General features: G+C 41.9%; 1 protein-coding gene across 1 annotated transcript in view; it reads left to right on the top strand.

Moving 5' to 3' along the window:
- The window catches only part of LOC140328512 (T-kininogen 1-like), a 31,505-nt gene extending 10,301 nt beyond the window's left edge, over positions 1-21,204 (top strand). The window contains exons 5-10 of the mRNA XM_072408171.1: positions 7,749-7,859; positions 8,203-8,287; positions 10,609-10,754; positions 16,690-16,797; positions 18,134-18,220; positions 20,578-21,204. Of these exons, the coding sequence (XP_072264272.1) occupies positions 7,749-7,859; positions 8,203-8,287; positions 10,609-10,754; positions 16,690-16,797; positions 18,134-18,220; positions 20,578-21,069 (1,029 nt within the window). The 3' untranslated portion in view covers positions 21,070-21,204. The remainder of the gene's footprint in view (positions 1-7,748; positions 7,860-8,202; positions 8,288-10,608; positions 10,755-16,689; positions 16,798-18,133; positions 18,221-20,577) is intronic.

Below are 21,204 nucleotides of genomic sequence, written 5' to 3'. Positions count from 1 at the left end.
GATAACGGGCGAAATCTCATAGCAGCTCTGGGCCTAGCCAGTTTGACATCCCTTGCCTGGCGCATGTGCTAAATTTGGTGTTACAGAGGTTCCTGAAAAATTACCCCGATATATCAGAGCTCCCGCAGTGCAGCAAGTGCAGGCCATCTGTGCGCGCTTTCTGCGTTCTCACCCTGCTGCTGCCCGCCTGTCTGCGCTGCTGAGTAACTTCAGCCTTCCCGCTCACCGCCTCATATGCGACATACCCACAAGGTGGAACTCCACCTTGCACATGCTGCAGAGACTGTGCGAGCAGCAGCAGGCGAAAGTGGAGTTTCAGCTGCAGCACGCACAGGTGAGTCGCTCTGCTGAACAGCACCACTTCACCACCAACGAGTGGGTCTCCATGCGGGACGTGTGTGCCTTGTTGAGCCGTTTCAAGTACTCCACCAACATAGCCAGTGTTGATTATGCCGTTCTCAGCGTTACTATCCCACTTCTATGTCTCCTTGAAAAAACACTTCGGGCGATGTTGGAAGAGGATGTGGCACAGGAGGAAGAGGAAGAAGAGGGATCATTTCCACGGTTATCAGGCCAGTCATTCACAAGTGGCTCAGAGGGTGGGTTCCTGCACCAACAGAGGCCAGGTACACAACTGTCCAGCCAGGGCACAGTTCTGGAGGAGGATGATGATGAGGAGGAGGAACCGTAATCACAGCTGGGTGGCACCCAAAGCAGCTCATGGGCATCACTGGAGCATGGCTGGGGGGATACAGAGGACACAGACGATACACCTTTCACAGAGGACAGCTTGTTGTTGCCTCTGGGCAGCCTGGCACACATGAGCGACTACATGCTGCAATGCCTGCGCAACGACCGCCGAGTTGCCCACATTCTAACCAGTGCTGATTACTGGGTGGCCACCCTGTTGGATCCCTGCTACAAGGACAACGTGCCATCCTTAATTCCATCACTGGAGCGTGATTAGAAGATGCGCGAGTACAAGCGCATGCTGGTAGACGGGCTGCTAATGGCATTCCCACCTGACAGCGGGGGCTCAGTAGAGGCAGAGGAGGAGGAAGAAGTCACCAACGCAGCTGGGGCACGGCCAACACCTCAGAAGAGAGGGTTAGCATGGCCGCAATGTGGAAAAGCTTTGTCAGCATGCCACAACAACCAGCACCACCTGCCGATACGGAACGTCATAGCAGGAGGCAGCATTTCAGCAACATGGTGGAACAGTACGTGTGCACATGCCTACACGTACTGATTGATGGGTCTGCCCCATTCAACTTCTGAGTCTCCAAATTGGGCACATGGCCTGAGCTTGCCCTTTACACCTTGGAGGTGCTGGCCGATTTGGCCGGTTAGCTGGATTTTTCGAAAAGATTTGCTTCGATACAAATTTATTTGCGGCGAATCGCGTTAAAATCGCGAGTCAGTATGACATGCAGATGATAGGTGTCGCTATTAGAATCACTGCACACTTCACTTATTTGGGCACTCACAGGGCCAAAACTCACCAAATAACTCAAGTATGAACTCAGCCTTAGAGTCAAGAAGAAGCGCACCCCTTTTAAACCCTCGTCAGCTGATTCCACATAGATGTCTATAGAACCTGTTCTATTAACTGCCTATACAAGTAGAGCCCCCCCTGACAGAGTGGAGATGGTGTCAGCAGTAAGTATGTGGTGATGTCACTGATTATTTTGCCCTTCCCCTGATCCGTCAGAACAATAGCCCATAAAAAACTGATCCTGTCTTGGGAGCATATGCCTTCATTCGGTCAGCATTTGCTCAATCCAAAACAGAGATGACACGTGAATGGAATATTTGCATGTCTTCTGTGTTTTATACCTACTCCTGCTCCTGCCTTACAGCTGCTACACAGACAGGATCCGTTGCGCATATCTTTTTTCCTTCCTTCTGACAGATCAGAAAAAGGGTCAAAAAAATAATGATGTCATCAAGGCAAAAAAGGCAAAAGAGTGGCCCAGTCATGGAGTGGGGAGGGTGGGAGAACAGCTTGAAAAGTCCACAGAGTGGCACAATGACATAGTGGTGAGGTGGAAGCAGCATGAGGAGACCACAGAGTGGCCCAATGACAGAGACTGGAGGTGGCGACAGCATCAGGAGATCACAGAATGGCACAATGACAGTGTGGAGGTGGCAGCAGCATCAGGAGGCTACAGCGTAGCACAATGACAGATTGTGGAGGTGGCCGCAGCAGCAGCATCAGGCGGAGGCCACAGAGTGGCACAATGACAGAGTGTAGAGGTGGCAGAAGAATCAGGAGGCCACAGAGTGGCACAATGACCGAGTGTGGAGTTGGCGACAGCATCAGGAGGCTTGCAGAGTGGCACAATGACAGAGTCTGGAGGTGGCGGCAGCATGAGTAGGCCACAGAGTGGCAGAACGACAGAGTGTGGAAGTGGCGACCACATCAGGGTCAAATAGTGATCTCATCCAGGCCAGAAAGGGAAAATAGTGGCCCAGTCATGGAGAGGGTGGGAGAAATGGGAGTGGCACAATGACATAGTGGTGAGGTGGAAGCAGCATGAGTAGGCCACAGAGTGTCCCAATGAGAGAGTCTGGAGGTAGCAGCAGCATCAGAAGGCCACAGAGTGGCACAATGACATAGTGTGGAGGTGGCGGCAGCATCAGGAGGCCACAGAGTGGCACAATGACATAGTGTGGAGGTGGCGGCAGCATGATACCACAGAGTGGCAAGGTGACATAGTGTGGAGATGGCAGCAGCAGCACCTTCAGGAGATTACAAAGTGACCTGGTGACAGAGTGGGACTGTGGGTAGCAATACCAGTAGCCCCTGACAAAGGTGGGTGAAAGAAGGAGCACTTGGCATCTGATGTGTGGCATCAGGCAGGTGGCAGCATCAGAGTAGTAGCTGAGGCAGGTAGCCAGAAGAAACCGGTCTCTTTTGTCAAGGTTTGGGTGAGGCGGCATGGATCATCTAATCAGATGCATCTGGCATTGGTGGATGGAAATCCTGGCAGATCCATGCTTGATTCATCCTGACAAAGGTCAGTCTCTCCACATTTTGGGTAGACAGGTGAGTTCTTCTTGGGTTAACTATGGCCCCCGCCGCACTAAACACCCACTCTGATGCCACACTACTGGCCAGACAGGACAGCTTTTCCAGGGCAAACTCAGCTAGTTGGGGCCACAAATCCAGGTTGGCTGCCCAGTAGTCCAGCGGATCTTCAATGACGGCTGTCAGGGTGCACTCCAAATATGCCACAACCTGCTGGTTCAGGTTCTGCTCTATGTCTAGCTGCTGGTCAGTAGTTTCTTCACTATGCGAGTGAAGAAAGCTGCTCATCAGCGACTCTAGACTCAGGCTGCTGCTGATACAGCTGGTACTGCTCCTGCCACCACACCCCTCCCCAGCAGCCATGGCAGTGGAACGTGAGTGCAGAGGGCCCCCCGGTCAGACCTGCGAGAGGATGGACGATGGCAGCCAACTGACCACATAGGATGTCTCTGTAGTAGTTCAGTTTGTCATCCCTCTCAGCGGGTGTAAAAAAGGCCCCCATTTTGGACTGGTAGCGAGGGTCAAACAAGGTAGAGAGCCAGAAGTCATCCCTCTGCCGAATGGTGACAATTCGGCTGTCACTACGCAAGCAAGTGAGCATGCAGCGGGCCATTTGTGCAAGTGACTGGGATGGACTCTTTGCCTCCATCTCCACTGCATACTGCCACGGTGTGTCTGGGTCCTCTGCCACGTCTTCCTCATCTCCCTCTTGCTCCTCTGGCTGCTCCTGCTCCTCCTCTCCTGTCACCTGAGTAGAAAAACCATCCATTTCGCTATACATTGCCTGTGCTCCAATGCCCTCCTCCTCTTCTTCCTCCAGTTCAGCCCTCACAGGGCTCATGTGGCCGTGAGATCTAGGCGCCTCGTCTCCAGTTCCCTGACCAGCCAGATTTACCAGCATATGTTCCAGGACATGAAGCAGTGGAATGACATTGTTCATCCCGTAGTCCTAGCGACTGACAAATAGTATGGCCTTCTCAAAGGGCCTGAGCAAACGGCAGGTGTCACGCATGAGCTGACATGGAAGTTACATATGGGAGTACTCCTATCCGCTTGGATCATCAAGAAAGCTTTGATGAACTTTTTCTGTTTGTATAGGAGGCATACCTCTTGAAAGCCTGCTTAACAAAATATTCCTTGGTAACATCCTTCACCCCCCTCAACTTAAAATAAAACGACATCCCCGCAAGTTTCCTATTAACCAATGCCACCAACACACCTCTAATAAAATCCTGTGCCAACCAAAACAACAGTAAATACACTGGTTCCACCCCCAGCCTCCAACCTCCCAACTGTGTACATAACTGCTCCCACTCTCTCCAAACCGCCGCATAACTCCCCTACGTCAGCTCACTCACCAATCGTTGAATCATATTACCAATCAATCCAGTGCAAACCTCCACAACACCTCCTGACAAGGATGCCAATGCTGCTCCGCCTCTGGCGCCAACACGCGAAACCTGTCCCACTGGAAATGAGATAATGCATCAGGTATCACATTACTCAACCCAGGAATATGACACGCACAAAGATAAATGTTATGTTGCAGACATTTCAACACCAAATTCCTTAACAGCCACACCGCTGGCACTGACAAAACTGACAAACTATTAATAGTCTGCACTACCCCTAGATTGTCACAATCAAAGCTCACCTTTTTATCTGCCAATGCCTCCCACCACAACTCCACTGCCAAACCCTGAGAAACAGCTCCAGAACCACCAACTTAGCTGCCACCCATTTTGCGGCCACGTCCCAACACACCACTTACCCTGAAAATATGCTCCAAATCCAGTAGAGCCTGCAGCATCCGTGTACAATTCCAAATCCATGACAGCAACCAGCCCTCTAACCACATGGCCTTACCATTAAATTACTCCTGAAAGATCTTCCATACCTGCAAGTCTTCCCTAATCTCCCTAGACAAACACACAAAATGCAACGCAGACTTTAGCCGGGCCATCCCGGCTGCCAATCTCCTGCAGAAGATTCTACCCACTTAACCTTCAAAGACTGAACCTCCTTCAAGCGCATCTTCCTCCGGCCACAGGCCCCAACCATGTCTGCCTGTAATGCCACCAACTTGTCCTGAAGTAACTGACTCTTCATAGCTACGGAATCTAATTCTATCCCCAAAAATGTTATCCTCGACCCTGGGATCCCAGTTTTTTGTCCGCCAGCGGAACCCCAAAATGATCTGACACATGCTGCAGCATCCCCAACAAAACTCTAGAAACCCAACTGTGTGGTGGTCCAATCAAAAGGAATTCATTCAAATAATGAATGACCGAATCCACCCCAGCCACTGTCTTAACAACCCACTCTAAAAAGGTGCTAAATGTTTTAAATAAGGCACAAGCAATAGACCACCCCATGGGTAAGCACCTGTCCACAAAATACTCACCCTGCCACCTACAACCCAAATAACGTATGCATTCTGGGTGCACTGGCAATAACTGAAAGGAGGCATCAATGTCCACCTTGGCCATCAAAGCCCCCCTTCCATAGCGCCGTACCCACTTAATAGCCACATCCAGGGATGTGTATACCACGGCGCACAATTCCGGATCAATGCCTTCACCGAACCCCCCCGGCAGGAATGATAAATGATGGATCATCCGAAACTTACCCGGCTCCTTTGCGGGAACCAAGCCCAACGGAGACACCACCAAACCTTCTATTGGCGGCATCCAGAAAGGTCCACTCATCCTACCCAAACCCACCTCTTTGGCCAATTTATCCATCACCACTGCAGGATACCTCAACGCTGATCCTAAATTCCTGAGCTCCTCCGGAATAACACTCAAACTTCATGGAATTCTAAACTCCTTCCCCTCTCACCACATCCCCCACCCTGTCTGCCGTCGCCACCCTGTCCAAAGACTCCTGGCCCTCTGCTGGCGCACTCCCCCCCCAAACCCAAACCTCAGACTCCCCTCGCACCCTGTCCCCATTTGCTTCTAACCACCCACAATCAAAACTCACCTCTTTTGCACTGAGCAATGCAGCCCCCCCTATTGCCTCGGCAACCCTCTCCTGCAACCAGGCCTCACCCTGTGAGCCCACTGCAGCCCTAAGCTGTTGCATCAGAGCAGCAAAAGACTCCATGATGAGATCACCTACATACAAATTTTTTCCCCGCAAAAACTTTTCCTTACTTCTGACTGACCTTCTAGTTAATCCCTCTATTCTCCTCCCTCTTCACTTCTGACCTTACCCCTAGCTAATCCCACCCCCATCTCCTTCACTCACATTAACCCTCACAGAACCTGCTGGGGCTGCCCTCAAACCCTATCATGCAGGCCCGACGATTAGTCCGCTGCTGCGGGCCTCAATATAATAATAATAATATTTAATAATAATAATATAATAATAATAATACTTAGCATTTGATTTATTTATTCATTTATTTATAATGGATTACTGGGAGCATTTGTTTTACGGATCATAGTGAAGTTATTTTAAAAAAAAAAAATTATTTGTTCAATTGAACACATGAAAAAATAAAATTAAAAAAAAGTTTACAATTATTGTTAAATAATAAAACACTTAAGGTTACTAAGGGTTTGGATGCAACATTTCCTTACCAGCCAGGCTCCTTTACCTGACATCATATGATAAATCAAAGGTCTTCCCTTTGATCTGCTATTAATGAACCAAGTAACAAACAATTGCTTCATTGTAACCATTATTGACACTGCAGGCACTGTTCTTGATGTTAGTTTATAGAAGTGCAGAAAGTACTATGTAAATAAAGCATTTTGACAACTGAGTGGGGAGCTGCAGAGGAGAGACAGGGTCTAGGTGTACTATGCATGGCCCAAAGTATTCAGAGTACTTTTTTTAGGATGTGTATGGCTGGCACAATGAGCCTGATTTATGAAAGTTCTCTGAGACTGGAGAAGATAGGCTATCATGGGAGAACCTGGGTGATCCAGCAAAAATGGATCAGGTCCAGGATTGCCAACCAATAGCCAATTATTTTAAGAAATCCTCTCCAGGTTTGCTGGATCTCCCAGGTTCTCCCATGATGGTTTATTTTTACAGTCTTGGAGAGACATCTGATGTTTTTATTGCTGTTGGTGTCCCCATTGCAGATTTTGCTTATTTTCTGCTTGATGGAACCATGGCAGCTTTAAAAAACTAAACCTTTTAAATAGCGTAATACTTTCCCAATTCTATCAAAAACATAAACTTTTGGCTTGACATACACTTTAAAATATATGCAAAAATTATGACCCAAAGTATTGCCTTTGCTGCCTTTACAGGGCCATAAACGAAAAAAAGAAAAGGCTGTTTTTTTTCTACATTTTTGGGACTTGGCTATGTATTTCTGGTTCCTGCAACCAACTTCCTGATGACAAGATGCCACGATTGTGCAAAGAGATCTGGCACAAATTTCTGTCTGAATGGAACTTTAATTTCCTATAAAATATGATGCAGGAACCCCTGAGGCTGCAGATGTGGACATATGACATATTTGCCTAGGCATGAAATAAAGAAGAGAAGATAATTTACTTCTTATCAATTTTATATTAGAATTGTTTGCTTTTTAATATTTTAATAATGGAATTGTTGGGGGGTGGGGAGGGGTTCTTTGGGTATATTCAGTGAAAGGTCTAACTTATGTTTCCTTTTCCAGTCTAGTTATTATATTGTTATCATAGTTGTTATTTTGATATGTAATGATAACACAGTTTGTCATCTTATGTTTCAGGTGGTGAGTGGATGGGAATACATCATACACTATGTGGTTAGAAAGACAAATTGCTCAAAAATCGATTTCAAAACCACAGATTCAGAAAAATGTAAACTTGACATAGAAGGGGTAAGTTTCATACGTATGATATCTTGTGTTATATTCAAGTTATGTGTTCAATGGCATATAGCTTAAAAATTACCTTAATGAAGGTGGTGTCTGGTATTCCCAGTCCAGTTATTTGCTATCTGCTTCATCTAGGGAGATCTCTCTAGAAAATGAGAGGAAGTCTTCACAGTTACCAAAACTTTTATCCCAGGGAATTTTCCCTGGAACCTAGAGGCCTGTGTCTTACATAACTAACTAAACCAATCTAGAAATCATTTGCATAATAAAACAACTTTATAGCAATATGTTTTTTAAGTGCTAATACAATGTGGTTGGAACAAAATAAAAATCACTTTTTTTCCAGGAAACAGGTGAATGTGATCTCTATGTAAATGAAACTCCTGATGGAAAAATAAGCAATGTCTTTTTAGCATGCACATCACAAACTGGTAAGTAGTTTAAGCACAGCAAAAAAAAATGTTTCTAATTATAGCATTATAGTTATATAACCTACAAGACAGATCATATGAGATTATATAAATTTATATTTCTGAACATCTGTAACTTCTGTTATGTAAAACTTATACATTTGCTATTGTGTCAGATCTAATTCTGTATTATCCATTTCTTTCTCTTGTAAGTTAGTATGATAGAACATTTAGAAAATGAAGAACAGAAAGGTTATTAAGTTTTTTCCTAAATTAGAATCAAGTGCTGCACTGCAGCTTTTTGCCAGCAGGTGGAGATATACAACAATCTCTATGGCCTATTCACAATGATCCATTAACCCTGGCTTTATGTTACAAGGGCTAATAATCTGCTGCATAGTCACCAAATATTTACATTGGTTTATAAAGTGCCAAAAGTGTAAAGCTAGGTACACACGTGCAATAATTGACATTAGAAAACAAATGACTAACGATTATGCACGATTATTTTCAACGATCGTATTGTGCTCAATTCTGTACATGATGTAACGATATGACCGTTGAAATATAATCCACCAATAATGTACACACGCTAGATATGATCGTTTGAATGATGCAGGAAGTGACATGTAAAGGAGAAAGTGTACTGCAGAACCACCCACGATCACTGAACGACCATACACACAATAGATTGCGAACAATTGTCGCCCAAGCAGATCCGCCCGGTCGACAATCCTCATTCATCGGCGTCAATACGCACTTTTTTTGTTAATGATTATCAGAATAACGTTTGTTTCCAGCGATAATTATTGCATGTGTGTATGCAGCTTAAGTGAAAAAATAATCCTGCAGGAAGTCATTTCAAATGTAAGGTGCCAGCAGTGTAATTAATATTTTCAAAGATTTAAGTTAAACATTGTCATTCAGTGGTTTCTTCCTTTTATATCTCCTACAAAAAAAAAAGCACAAAAATAAATTCCTGGAGATAGCAGCCATCACTTAGCATATTAAAACCAGCCTGTGGCCTCTTCAAAAGGATGGGGAGAATATAATATTATTATTCTATAGTATTGTATTATTGCATTATTTTTAAATAGAGTACCTATATCAAAGCACCAGTCTTTTCTTACATGCCCGGGCCTTTTTCATAAAAGTGTTCAATGCGGACAAGAACATTGCATTTTTAACTACTGTCATTAATTTTATTTAACTAAAAATAAAATGGTTTCACCACTTGCCATCAAATACTACAATTTTAGCAACTTATTTACTAGAGTTAACATTGGGGGAGCTCCTGCTCTCAGAATGGTTAATTTTATTTAATAGGCTTTATTTTGTTTACCTGGGTCCTTTTGAATAAATAATGTCATTAAAGCTGAACTCCAGGATAAGCAAACGTAATCAAAATACAAAAGACATTCTTCATTTCTTAAATATTGGCCACCATTTGTTCCTTATTCTATAAAATATAGTGATCATTTAAAGAAAGATAATAACTTTCAACAATGAAGGTCAAGGTGTTTTTGAAACACCCTGTTCACCTGTTTTGATTAGTAGTGTAGTAGTGGTAAATGACCACTAGGGGGACAATACTACCACTACATCTATGGCCACATAGACATTTTATGGCATAAGGGAGCATATTGGGAGCACAATCACTGGCTCAGAGCACTGTTTCTTGAAACCACTGAAGAAGTGGGGTGTTACTTGGTATAATTCATGGCATGTTGGAAAAGTTATTTCTCATCGCTACTATATCATAAGTTGGGATCAGAATGGTGTTTCTGGGGTGTGTGCAGGCATGTTTGGCTTTAAGGTTGTGTGTTACACCATTCACATTTACAACACAAACTCAAGGGGTATTGGAAGCCTCATTGATCTGTGGGTTAGTGCTCTTGTGCTTGTGATGATGTTGCTTAAGTTTGAGTTGGCTAGTTTGATTTGTGTTGATGGACGGATTCTGTTTGCTTTTCAGATCTTTTTGAGATGTTTGTGAGATCATTCAGAATTTTATTACAGGGTCAACCTGCATAATACCTCCCTCTGATATGCAGTGGATCTCCCTCTGACCTACATATTAGGTTTAGTATGCTGAATCTTGACCCTACCTGTTTCAGCACAGATATAAAACAATGTTTGAGATGTTTCCCATGAAAGGGTAGTAGCATCTGGATAGTGGCTTCCATGTTGTTGTTTTCAATAAATTACATTTTAAATGTATAGCCTTTAGAATAAAGTAACAATTTCCCCTATGAAGATTTAATACTTTTTATGGTTTTTAGGTAATTGTTGGATAGGAGCCTAAAGTACTGACTCTTTTATGACTGTTTACTATGTTTCAGGAGTTTCCCTTGGCTGTCCTTTACCGGTGAATCCTGATGATCCTGAGCTTCTAAATTTATTAAGTCAAATAATAGATGAGTACAATTCCAACATAAATGTTACAAAGCTACACAAGCTTTCCCGAGTAGTAAGGGCCACAAAAGAGGTAAGTGTGTAAATCCATAATCAATAACACTGGGAAACATTTTTTTGTTGAGTTAGATCTTTCACTTGTTTTTTGTACTAATTTTTGGATGGTGAATCTAGAAATGACCCTAGTTTTTTGTTGTCACATCCAGTTTTGAACAATACAGAGTAGCCTCCTTTTTTGTCAAAACCATACAAATTTTACATACAATGAAAAAAAAAATGAAATATTACCTTGAATGTACTGTTTATTTAAATTTCTTTTGTTCATACAAAGGATTTATTGTTACTCTATGACATTTTATTTTACAGTAAAACATTTGAAAATTAATCGGGTAAGTGGTTAAGGTAAAAATTTACGCTTATAGCTTTTCCTGGAGTGTTCAGTGTTAGGACAATCCCGCTGGATGCTCCAACAATAGTCAGCCATCATATGTACATCCCATCTACCCTGATACCGTCCTTCCATGACCTTCATATCTTGGTGGAATAGTTCACCTTGCCCATCAATGACTGCACCAAGGTGTTCCGGGAAGTTAGAAAGATGGCTATGCAGAAATTGCACCTTGATGCTCATATTGCAACCAAGCATTTTGTAGCTCTCCAAGAGTTTCTGGACAATTTCTGTGTAATTATTTGCTTGTGTGTTGTCCTTGACAATGACTTTGAATGATAACCAAGCATTCTATTCGACTTCTGACTTTGTCCTGATGAAATGTTCATCTTTGATGCGCTGCCGAATCTATGGACAATCAAACACACCGGCTTTTATTTTTTCAAATGACAGGGTAGGAAATGCCAAAATGAGGTAATTGAAACAGTCTCCTTCAGTTGGCAAAGCTTTAATGAACTGCTTCATCAGACCCAGTTTCATGTGCAAAGGTGGGAATATAATATTCTTTCTATCAACAAGTGCCTCATGTAGAATGTTTGGATCACCTGGTTTTAGGGCAGATCTTGGAGGCCAATTCCTTTCCACCCAATGCCTCTCACAAGCTCTGCTGTCCCACATGCACAGATAACAGGGATACTTGGTGTATCCGCGTTGCTGACCAAGAAGGAAGCATACCATTTTAAGGTCAACACAGATGACCCAACAGTATTGGTGATATTGCAACAACTCAATGACTCTCTTTATGTCTGCATATTCTTTACAAAGAGAAACTGAACAGCCAATTTGGACCGACCCAAATATATTGCTATGGTGAAGGAGGACACACTTTATGCTCCGCTATGAGTTATTGATAAATAGTCACCATTCAGTTGAGGTATAGATTGGAATTCCCAATTCCTCCATTAAACCAGGTATGTTATTTCAATACACAATACGCAGTCTTGATGCTAGGAGTTCTGAAGCCTTCTTTGATAGTCCCAAATCACGTGCCAAATCACTCAACTCATGCTGATCAAATCCCTTACGATCAGAGTCCTCTTCAATTTCAAACTCTTCATTGTTGTCACCTAGTTCATCACCATAATCATGTTCTTCAAGAGAGGGTAGTGTAACGAAAACTGGCACTGGGATTTCACTGGGATTTTCATCTCTGCAGCTCACTTCCTGGTCCAGGTCATGTGACTCCCAGTCAGCTGCTCCACTACCTCAGAGGACTAGAGTGTTTCGCAGATGTGCTCCCCCTGCTGGTGGAGATGTGAACACTACCAACCACTAGTCTCCTGCACCCCTTCTGGTGGTAGGATAGCATGCAGCAGGTCACATGGCTCTACTAATCACAGGCCCTGCCCTTAAAAGGAAGTGAAGGGAAACAGGAAGTTGCCTGAACAAGGAGTTCCTTTGGCTCTGCTTCCAGGTTCCTGATTCTTTGTGTACTGACCTCGGCTTGACCATGACTACTCCTGATCGCTGCCTGCCCTGGCTACTGGCTTAACCTTGACTACTCCTGATCTCTGCCTGCCCTGACCTCTGGCTTGCCTGACTACTCTCTGCTCCTGGCCCTGGTACCACGTCCTGTTTCTGCCTGTCAGCAGTCACCTGCCTTGGCGTGCATGGGGGCCACCACCTGGCAGTTGCCCGCAACGCAACATCCTCACCTCTAGAGGCTCTGGTGAAGACCAGGCAGCTGCTTAGACTCTGTGCCCTGTGTACGTCTCTACCGACTGAACTGGTGACACAGAGGGTCCACTGTCCTGCCCTGCAGTACCATGAAAGGCTTCTTGTCACGTGTTCCCATTGTCCACATCCGTACACCCTCGACACACTGTTTGCACACCTTATGAGGAGCCCAAGACTTATCTTGATCATCAAGTTAACTTTGAAATATGCGAAGTAGGCTTGCTCTACAAGTGTGCTGATGTTCACCCTTTGACTGGGAATGGTGAAACTGCCACAGATATAATAAAATGAATCAGGGTTGTTTAGGCACTTACAACGAGAAACAGCAGAGCCAGGCATGATCTGAAAGAAAGGAAATACGTGTGTAAGTAGAACAATAAATTTTGATTTTTCACTACGTAGAGCAGCGCACAACCTCTGACCACACTGTCTTGCGTGTAAATGAATAGCCTATACAAATTCACGCTACAGTAATTGCATTAATTTATGCATTAGAAAACAAAATCTGACGTGATAGAAGAAAACTAACTGCATTTTCAGAATCAGCATACCTATTTTAGTGTAAACAAGATTGAAAGTCAACAAAAAATTTGTTCAAAATTGTTCCTCAGTGTAATATTTTATTATGCATTCACAAATGATTTCTAATTTCTAAAGACAAGTTTTTATGTTCATGCCTGTCTGTTCTCATATTTTCATGGAAGTTAGACATGCCTGCTTTAGGCCGGGTCCAGCTGCAAATTCTTAAAATGGCTGTCCAGTAATCAACAATAGTACAGAAAACAGAAAATCACTACTTATTATCACCACTTTCTAAAAAAGCAAACAGAGAAAATTAATATCAGGATTTCTATACTTGTCTTTATGAGTAAACTTCAAATGACGTAGCCCTGTTACTCCTAAACAATGCAATACAATGCCCTAAACAAACCCATCCTCCCCCTTCAAGGTTCTGGACATATCAGGATCCAGGAACCAAAGCAGATGATTGTTTATATGCTGTGCCACTTTGCAGCTTACATGTGTGCAGTACAGCTCCATTCATTTCAATAGATTAGACCAGCGGTCGCCAGTCTGCAAACAAATTTTGGTAGTCCGCTGCTCTGGCTGGTGCACCAGCTGGGGGCGGGCACACAAACAGGTCACAGGCTCAGGGCAGTGGGTGGGTTGTGTCTCTGGCTTAGACCTGCGATGAGTGAGTGGGCAGTTCTGGCATCATGACGTCACTATGGGGGAAGTTTCTTCCCCTTTGAGTGAAACACGGCTCCCCACGCATGCACAGTTCTAAAGTCTAAAGTTCTAAAGTGAAATTAGTGGTCTGTGACGTCCAAAAGGTTGATGACCACTGGACTAGACTGGAGCCACCACTATGAAGGTGATGTTAGCAGCACAGCAGCCTCAAGCAGCCTTTCCTTCACTTCTATCCCAGTTGAGCTGGGATACAGTTATTAATTAAACTCCCCAAGAAGAGAAGAAGGCTATGAGGTTCTAATAAGGAGGGGGCTGTGCTTGGGAATTAATGTTTCCTGACATACCAATGTAAGTCAATAAAAATATTGTTTAGAAGAAGAAAAAACTCTCCAAGGAAGTATTTTAAATACCTAATTTTCTGTGCTTATACTTGCAATTTTGTGACAGTGTCTCAAAAAATAAGGAGTAAAACTACTGTAGGGTTTACAGAAGGTGGGTGTGATGGTGCTGCAGCAATAAAATGTTAGGGGGAGTTACCCACAAGAGCCCCCCACTTATCATACATTGTGTTGTACTTACAGCTCCCCTTTCAGGAGAAATTCAGATTCAAAGAACATAAGTGGACATTTATATGTGACAGGGCACCATGGTATGGTAGGAGTGATAAATTTTAGTAGGGGGGGAGTAGCCATAAGTCCCACACCTATTCCACATTTCCCTTCCTCTACTGTTAATGAGAAATCGGGGTTGACATATTAGGGGGAGATAGCCACAAGAGCCCTGCACTTTCAGTTACATTTCCATTTTTTACAGAGTAATTAGGGTTCATAGAGAGTAATGGGATAGCAATGTATGACAAAGTAGCGTGATTTGATGGGTATAACATTTTAATAGGGAAAGGGGGGGGGGGGCAAAGGCATTTCCTACTGGCTCCCACATTTCCAGTTGCCAACATTCCTCTGTTCCAGAGAAATTGGGGTTCACAGAATGTAGGAGTTCAGCTATGTGTAACAGGCAGCTCACCAGCCACTCAGTCCTTTGCACCGCAATGTCCACAGATTTGACTGCAGGCAGCAGTGAGCAGTACTGAGCGTCTCCCCCGAGCCAGGGTTTCATGGCAGGAGTAAGGGGTAACCATACTGCAACCTTACCGCCAACCTGAACGCAGTCTTGAAGTTTGTAAACTTTAAGGGGGACTCCAGCCCACAGACAATTGCCAGTACCTTAATATTCATTGCCATGAGAGTGGCCCTCAGGGGGTCCTCAACATGCAAACACAATTTGGGGACCCTGCTCTTGAAATAGCCCCACTTTGTAAGAATGACCAAAGACATAGGGAATGTACAGATACATAATGGAGGGTGAAAAGAAGGCCTGGTCAGTACTAGTATTCTCCAGATACCAGTACCCCAATTTATCACCGCAGTCTTCACCTATAGCAGCCCCCGCTCAGCCTGGAGAGACTGGTTGCGTCTCCTAGCACTCGGTTGCCCCCAGGACTTGGTGCACAAGGGATGGTGTCTGGAGATAGGCCAGCATCTGACCAGAAGCCCACAAATACAGAGTACAGAATATCAAGAAATCCTTGAACAAGCCAAAGTCAAAACACAGGAAATCAGTCCACCAAGCGAGGTACAAAGGGAAGGGCACAAGCAGAGTCGGGGTCACAAGCAAAGGTTGGTCCAGGCAGAGTTCAACGGAAAGTCAGGAACAGGCACAGGTCAGTAACAGAGAAATACTCAAAATCACTCTAGCACAGGTAAGCCCAGCAGACTTCATAACAGGCACTGGTGACTGGGAGCAGAAAGGCTTTAAAGTCCCAGCAGCAAAAAGCAGTGCAGGACCTAGTCAGGGCTGATCAGCCTCTACAATCTCCTTCAGCTGTGCGCAGCCTAACAATGGATGCTGGGGATGCTAAAAATACATCAGGATGCACAACTAAAAGGAAGCAAAGGCTGCTTCTATTTTAGTTCTCCTGGCTGCTGCAAATGACATTGCTGGACAGAACAAACAGTGTTCATTACTGTGATGGTGCACAGCACGGAGTTGCCGGACAGATGAGCATTTCTTAACACACTTATTATGAAAATATCTCTGATTGTTGTTAGGAATTTATGTTTGTGACCCCATATCTGGCAACATGTTATGTATAGAGGGCTTAGTAGCAGCTCTTTGGGTCCCTTTGTACCCTGACAAGTTCACTTTTCTATGAAAATCAGTGAAGGAGATATGAAGGTTTATACATGGGGATAATGACAGCTGCATGGACACAGACACAGCTCTCATGCTGGGATTATCTTGCAGTATAAGCAGCTCCCTCTCCTTTTTGATCTCATAGAGAAACATGGGAAATGTGTGTGGCCCATCCCCTGCAAAACAACACGCAGAGAGAGGAGAGAGGGAAGGAGGAGAGGGCCAGATGTGATAGCTCCACGGGCTGGATGTGGCCCATGGGCTGTAGGTTGGGCACCCTTGCTCTACAATAAAGGTAAGTTTGCACAAATTGTGCCATAAAGTACAATCTGATGCCTGAGGGAGGTTTGTAAACCTAACCTTTTCATACGTTGCTGCAGTTTCAGGTCTTAGATATACCTTGTATTCATGTGACAACACTCAGAAATGACAAATGCACTAGTATGCTTACAAGATTCTTTACTAATTACCTTCTTACACTTGAATCTTTACATTGCAGGGATTTCATGAACAGATATATCATGTGGAGTTTGTTGTAACGCCAACCAATTGTTCCAAACCTGATTACACCATACTAGGAGATGAATGTAACAATGAAGAAAATGCTGTAAGTTCTTATGCAAATGCTCAGATATATTAGTATTTAGTGACAATTTTCCTTAGCCTGACCTAAGCAACTCTGAACAGAAGCATAACGTATATCATGTTTTTATTTCTTTACTTTATATTAGACTACTTTGAAAGAGTTAACATATTGTAAGAGCAAATGCAAACTGGGGTGCGGCTCAGATCAATTGAATTTTCTGCATTACTCTGGCAGGTTTGAAGCTAACTAAAAAACATTAATGGAACTATAATTCATGTCAGAGAGGGGTGACAAGTCATTACTGTTCAGTCCAGTCATAGTTTATACTGACCTAAATTTTTTAAAAAACAAATTTATCAACATCTAATTAGTAAAAACATCATCATTTTTTAAAGCTTTTGTCATTTTTGTCGTCTCTATTTAACAGTTCTAATAATTGCCACAATTACGCCAAAAAATGAAAAACAATTTTGATTCTATTTATCCTCCACCTTGAAAGTGGAGAATTTCATAAGCTACAATAGATACCTATGGTCATGGTTTAAAACACTCTTTTGTCATTATTTTTCAAAATTGGTGATAGATTACTCTATTCAAGTGAATGGTGCCCCAAACTCCTCTTTTAGAAGAATATTTGCCAAGGAATAAATCCTGTACACATTTTGATAAATCTGGCATTATTTTGTGGCAAATGGCTTTTTAAATGAGGGGAAGAAAAAAGTGAAAACCAAATTATTCTCTCTGCTTTTTTATATAAAAATACAAAAACACTATACAAGTCAACATGCAATACACATTTTTGTATAAATCCAGCTATAAAAAACTTACAGAACAAAAAGGTCTAGTGCTTTGCTTAATATAAAGTAATCTGCTAGGTGAATGATAGCTGTGATAAGTCAGAGCTAGAATTTTTTTTATAGAGCTTAACCACATCAGCTACACTGATGTCTAGATTTCTGTACCAAAAGCGTTACACTGTTTTTCATGAATTTTTTTTTTAAATTGTAGACCTGTAACTTACAGAAATATGCCTGAACAAGGGTCTAGTAGATATCATGAATATAAAAAATGTTTGAAACACACAATCATGTAAAAAAAAAAAAAAATACTTTTGTTTATAAATACCAAAAAACTTTTTTGAGTATTGTAAATAAAGACTAACTCAGTATCAATGTTTCAGGGGGTCTCTCTTTAATTTCCATTTTCTCCTAATTGGTGCAATAATACTTTGTAAGGTACAATAAATAAGAGCTCTAAAGCTATAGCTGTGCAGCTTGGAGACTAGAAAATATTTACCAATAGGCCTGAGTGTTTACTGAGAGTTTACATCTTTTTTCCTTTTCTTCCTTTTTTTCAGGAACCACTGACTTGTTATACCACAATCAATGCTACAGACAAGAGTATTAATTTTCATTCAGCTCCTCAATGCAATGGGAAAAAAATGGTAAGTGTTTTTCTTTTATTGCTAAAGAATGTAATTTGAAAAATAAAGACAGAAATATTGCATCTTTTATATTGTTATAAATTTAAAATAAAAAAACACCCTAATTGAGTATCACATCATTTCATCAATGGGCCTGATTTAATAAAGCTCTCCAATATTGGAGAAGATACATTTTGATCAGTGAAGCTGGGTGATCCAGCAAACCTGGAATGGATTTTTTTATGTCAAAATCGGTAAATGTTTTGCATGGAAATTTGTTTAATATTTTAGGATTGTAATTCTTAGGAATAACTCCCAGGTATGATAAGTAAGATATGTAAGTTTGAAACACAATTCATAAGTTATAATATAATAAATAATTATAAATCATTTTATAAATAAAATTATGAACACAATAAACTTTATTAAAAATGTTTTAAAAAATTAAATTTGTCCAAACAAGGGACAATAATAGAATTATCTTTTTGATTTATTATTTGGATTTTTTTTTTTATAACTTTATCACTGTGATCAATGTTTGAAAAGCAAATTACAATCTAATCTGCTTTTAAATTTCCGCCAGGCCAGCCTCCCTAGCGTACCGACGCTTCACGCATCACATCGATCAAGCCAAAGATGTGATGCAGAAGCCGGCCGGGGATTGCAAGAGGAAGCTGCTGGGTTGTGGGGTGCAGGTAGGAGTTGTTTTATGCTACCCGGAGTGTGGCTTGGGGTTCCCACTTTTGGTATAAAAAAATTCATCCTGAGCCACACTCAGGAATACCACCAAGGCAGCTAGCAAATGGTTTGAATCCTGGACCATATCTATTCCAGGTTTGCTGGATAACCCAGCTTTACTGATGAAAGTGTATCCTCTCCAGCCTTGAAAGGCTTTATTAAATCAGGCCCAGTGTGTCAGAAAAATGACTTCTGGCACATTTTAGCCACATCCTAATTATAGGTGGCATAGAATTGTTCTGGATGAGCTTCATCATAGTGAAAATGGTGAAGCATATTTGTAAAATGTATGAGACACAGCTGGTTGTATTTACAGACACTGGTGAATATGACAGGATGACAACGTAAGTGTGCAGTTGCAAGACCACCCCATAACAGAACAGAAAAGAAAACATTTTAAACTTTTAAAATTGGTTTGATGAATGATTGAGTTTAGCTCCATTTTAAAATGAACTTTTCATGAGAAAACCAATGAAGACTACCATTGCTGAGTAATACTGAAATGCTAGTTGCCTGACCATTCTTTTCATCCTCTTGCTGTAACACTTAATGACTCTGACATTTCCCCTACCACCCTGCTCTGCATAAACCTTGGGGGTCAGAATAATATCTGGGTAACTAACATCTTCATAAGGAGGACAGAAATTGGAGCCCACATGTTTCTTTTATGAGAAGTTAATTTTAAAAGGTTATGTAGCTAACAATATTATTCCCTTTTGTCCTCCCCATTAGTCTATCATATATCCCAGTGCAAACAGTACCTGTTAGTCATATTCATATTCCAACAAGCTTTTTAACTTCCTATGCATTTGCCTGTGCTGCACTGAAATCCAAAGCAGCATTATATCACACCTGACCAGATCAATTCTGTTACCACAAACACATTCTATGTGAAGAGGGGGCTCAACATCAGGTGAAAATTAAAAACAATAATGTAGTGAAAAAAACTAATGCAGACATTGTTTTTTCTTGGGTTTAGATATACTTGGAGTGTATTGTGCTGTTTACTTATATAAATTGAATGGGTATTAGCAAAATAAATTGATGCTGCTATTTAGGAATCTAGCATTGTATTTATTACAGCAAAAGTTAAGTTGACCTATATGTATTTAAAAGCTTTTAAGAATTTTTACACCCATTGTACAAAAAGGTATGAAATTTAAAGAATCTATATGAACAGGAAAGTTTTTAAAGAAGGAAGACAAAAATACTTTCATTTTTACAATGTAAAGATTTTTCTTAACTTTTAGCAGTCATCTATGTAGACTCTAACATCAGCAAGTACTGTGTGCACTCACCCATAAATACAAGGATAGTCAACCAACCTTTTTTAGGTGCCAATCATCTCATCTCTATAGGTAAAGCTATAGGTAACCACCGCCAGGTCTGTTTTCATATAGATTGCCTTTCATGAGTGTGTTTGCCTTGTAATTAAGTATTTTGCCTTGCACATTTAAATATGATATGCTATTAGGTTATACAAGAATAAAAAATGAAAAAAAAAAAAAAACCTATGCAATATGTATTTCGAAGTGCTAACATTGAAACAAAAAAAAAACCTTTTTATGCTCTAAAACGTTTCACATTGTTTACATGTAGAATTATTAATGTTAAAAAATGTTGATATAAATGTGTTGCAGATAGCAATGCGCCTAAGTGGTCTATCTCCTCTACGTAGTCTACAAAGAACAGATGAAAATCTGCACCTCTTCAATCGCAGGATAAAAGAACAGCAATCTAGAGGTAAAAAAAGTAGCCATCACAAAGGACACAAATCAGAACGGAAGGGAAAACCAGGCAGAAAGCCCCATCATAAACACAAACATGATCATAAGGATGAGTCTTCAGAGGAGGAGGTGGAAAGTGGAAGTAAAGTCAATGTAAAAGAAGAAACTGCTGCTTTACAACAGGTTCCAAATTTGTCAAAACTGGAACCTTCAGCTGTTCCAAAATGTCCTGGCAAGCTATGGCAACCAAAAAGCATAACTACAACAGTCAAAGCACTCACTGATGATGATCTTGCATTTGGTATTGATGATTTCAAACCTCTGTCAGAAAAAGAATTAAGTCAGAGTAAACCTTTGACCCCTAAACAAATTCCAGATTTTGATGATGAAGACCTGTTGATATAATTTAAAACAAAAAAAAGGAGGATATACTGTTCCATTGAAAACCACACTGACCTGTAGATGTGCATTTAAAACATTTTAAAGCTAAACTCTGGGCACAAAAACTTTATTAGAAATATATTCCTCAATTGCCACAAA

The sequence above is a fragment of the Pyxicephalus adspersus genome, chromosome 4 (genome assembly GCF_032062135.1).
Source record: "Pyxicephalus adspersus chromosome 4, UCB_Pads_2.0, whole genome shotgun sequence".
In the NCBI taxonomy this organism is placed as follows: Eukaryota; Metazoa; Chordata; class Amphibia; order Anura; family Pyxicephalidae; genus Pyxicephalus; species Pyxicephalus adspersus.
Note: the sequence above shows the minus strand (reverse complement) of the source record. Positions and strands in the feature narration are given on the sequence as shown.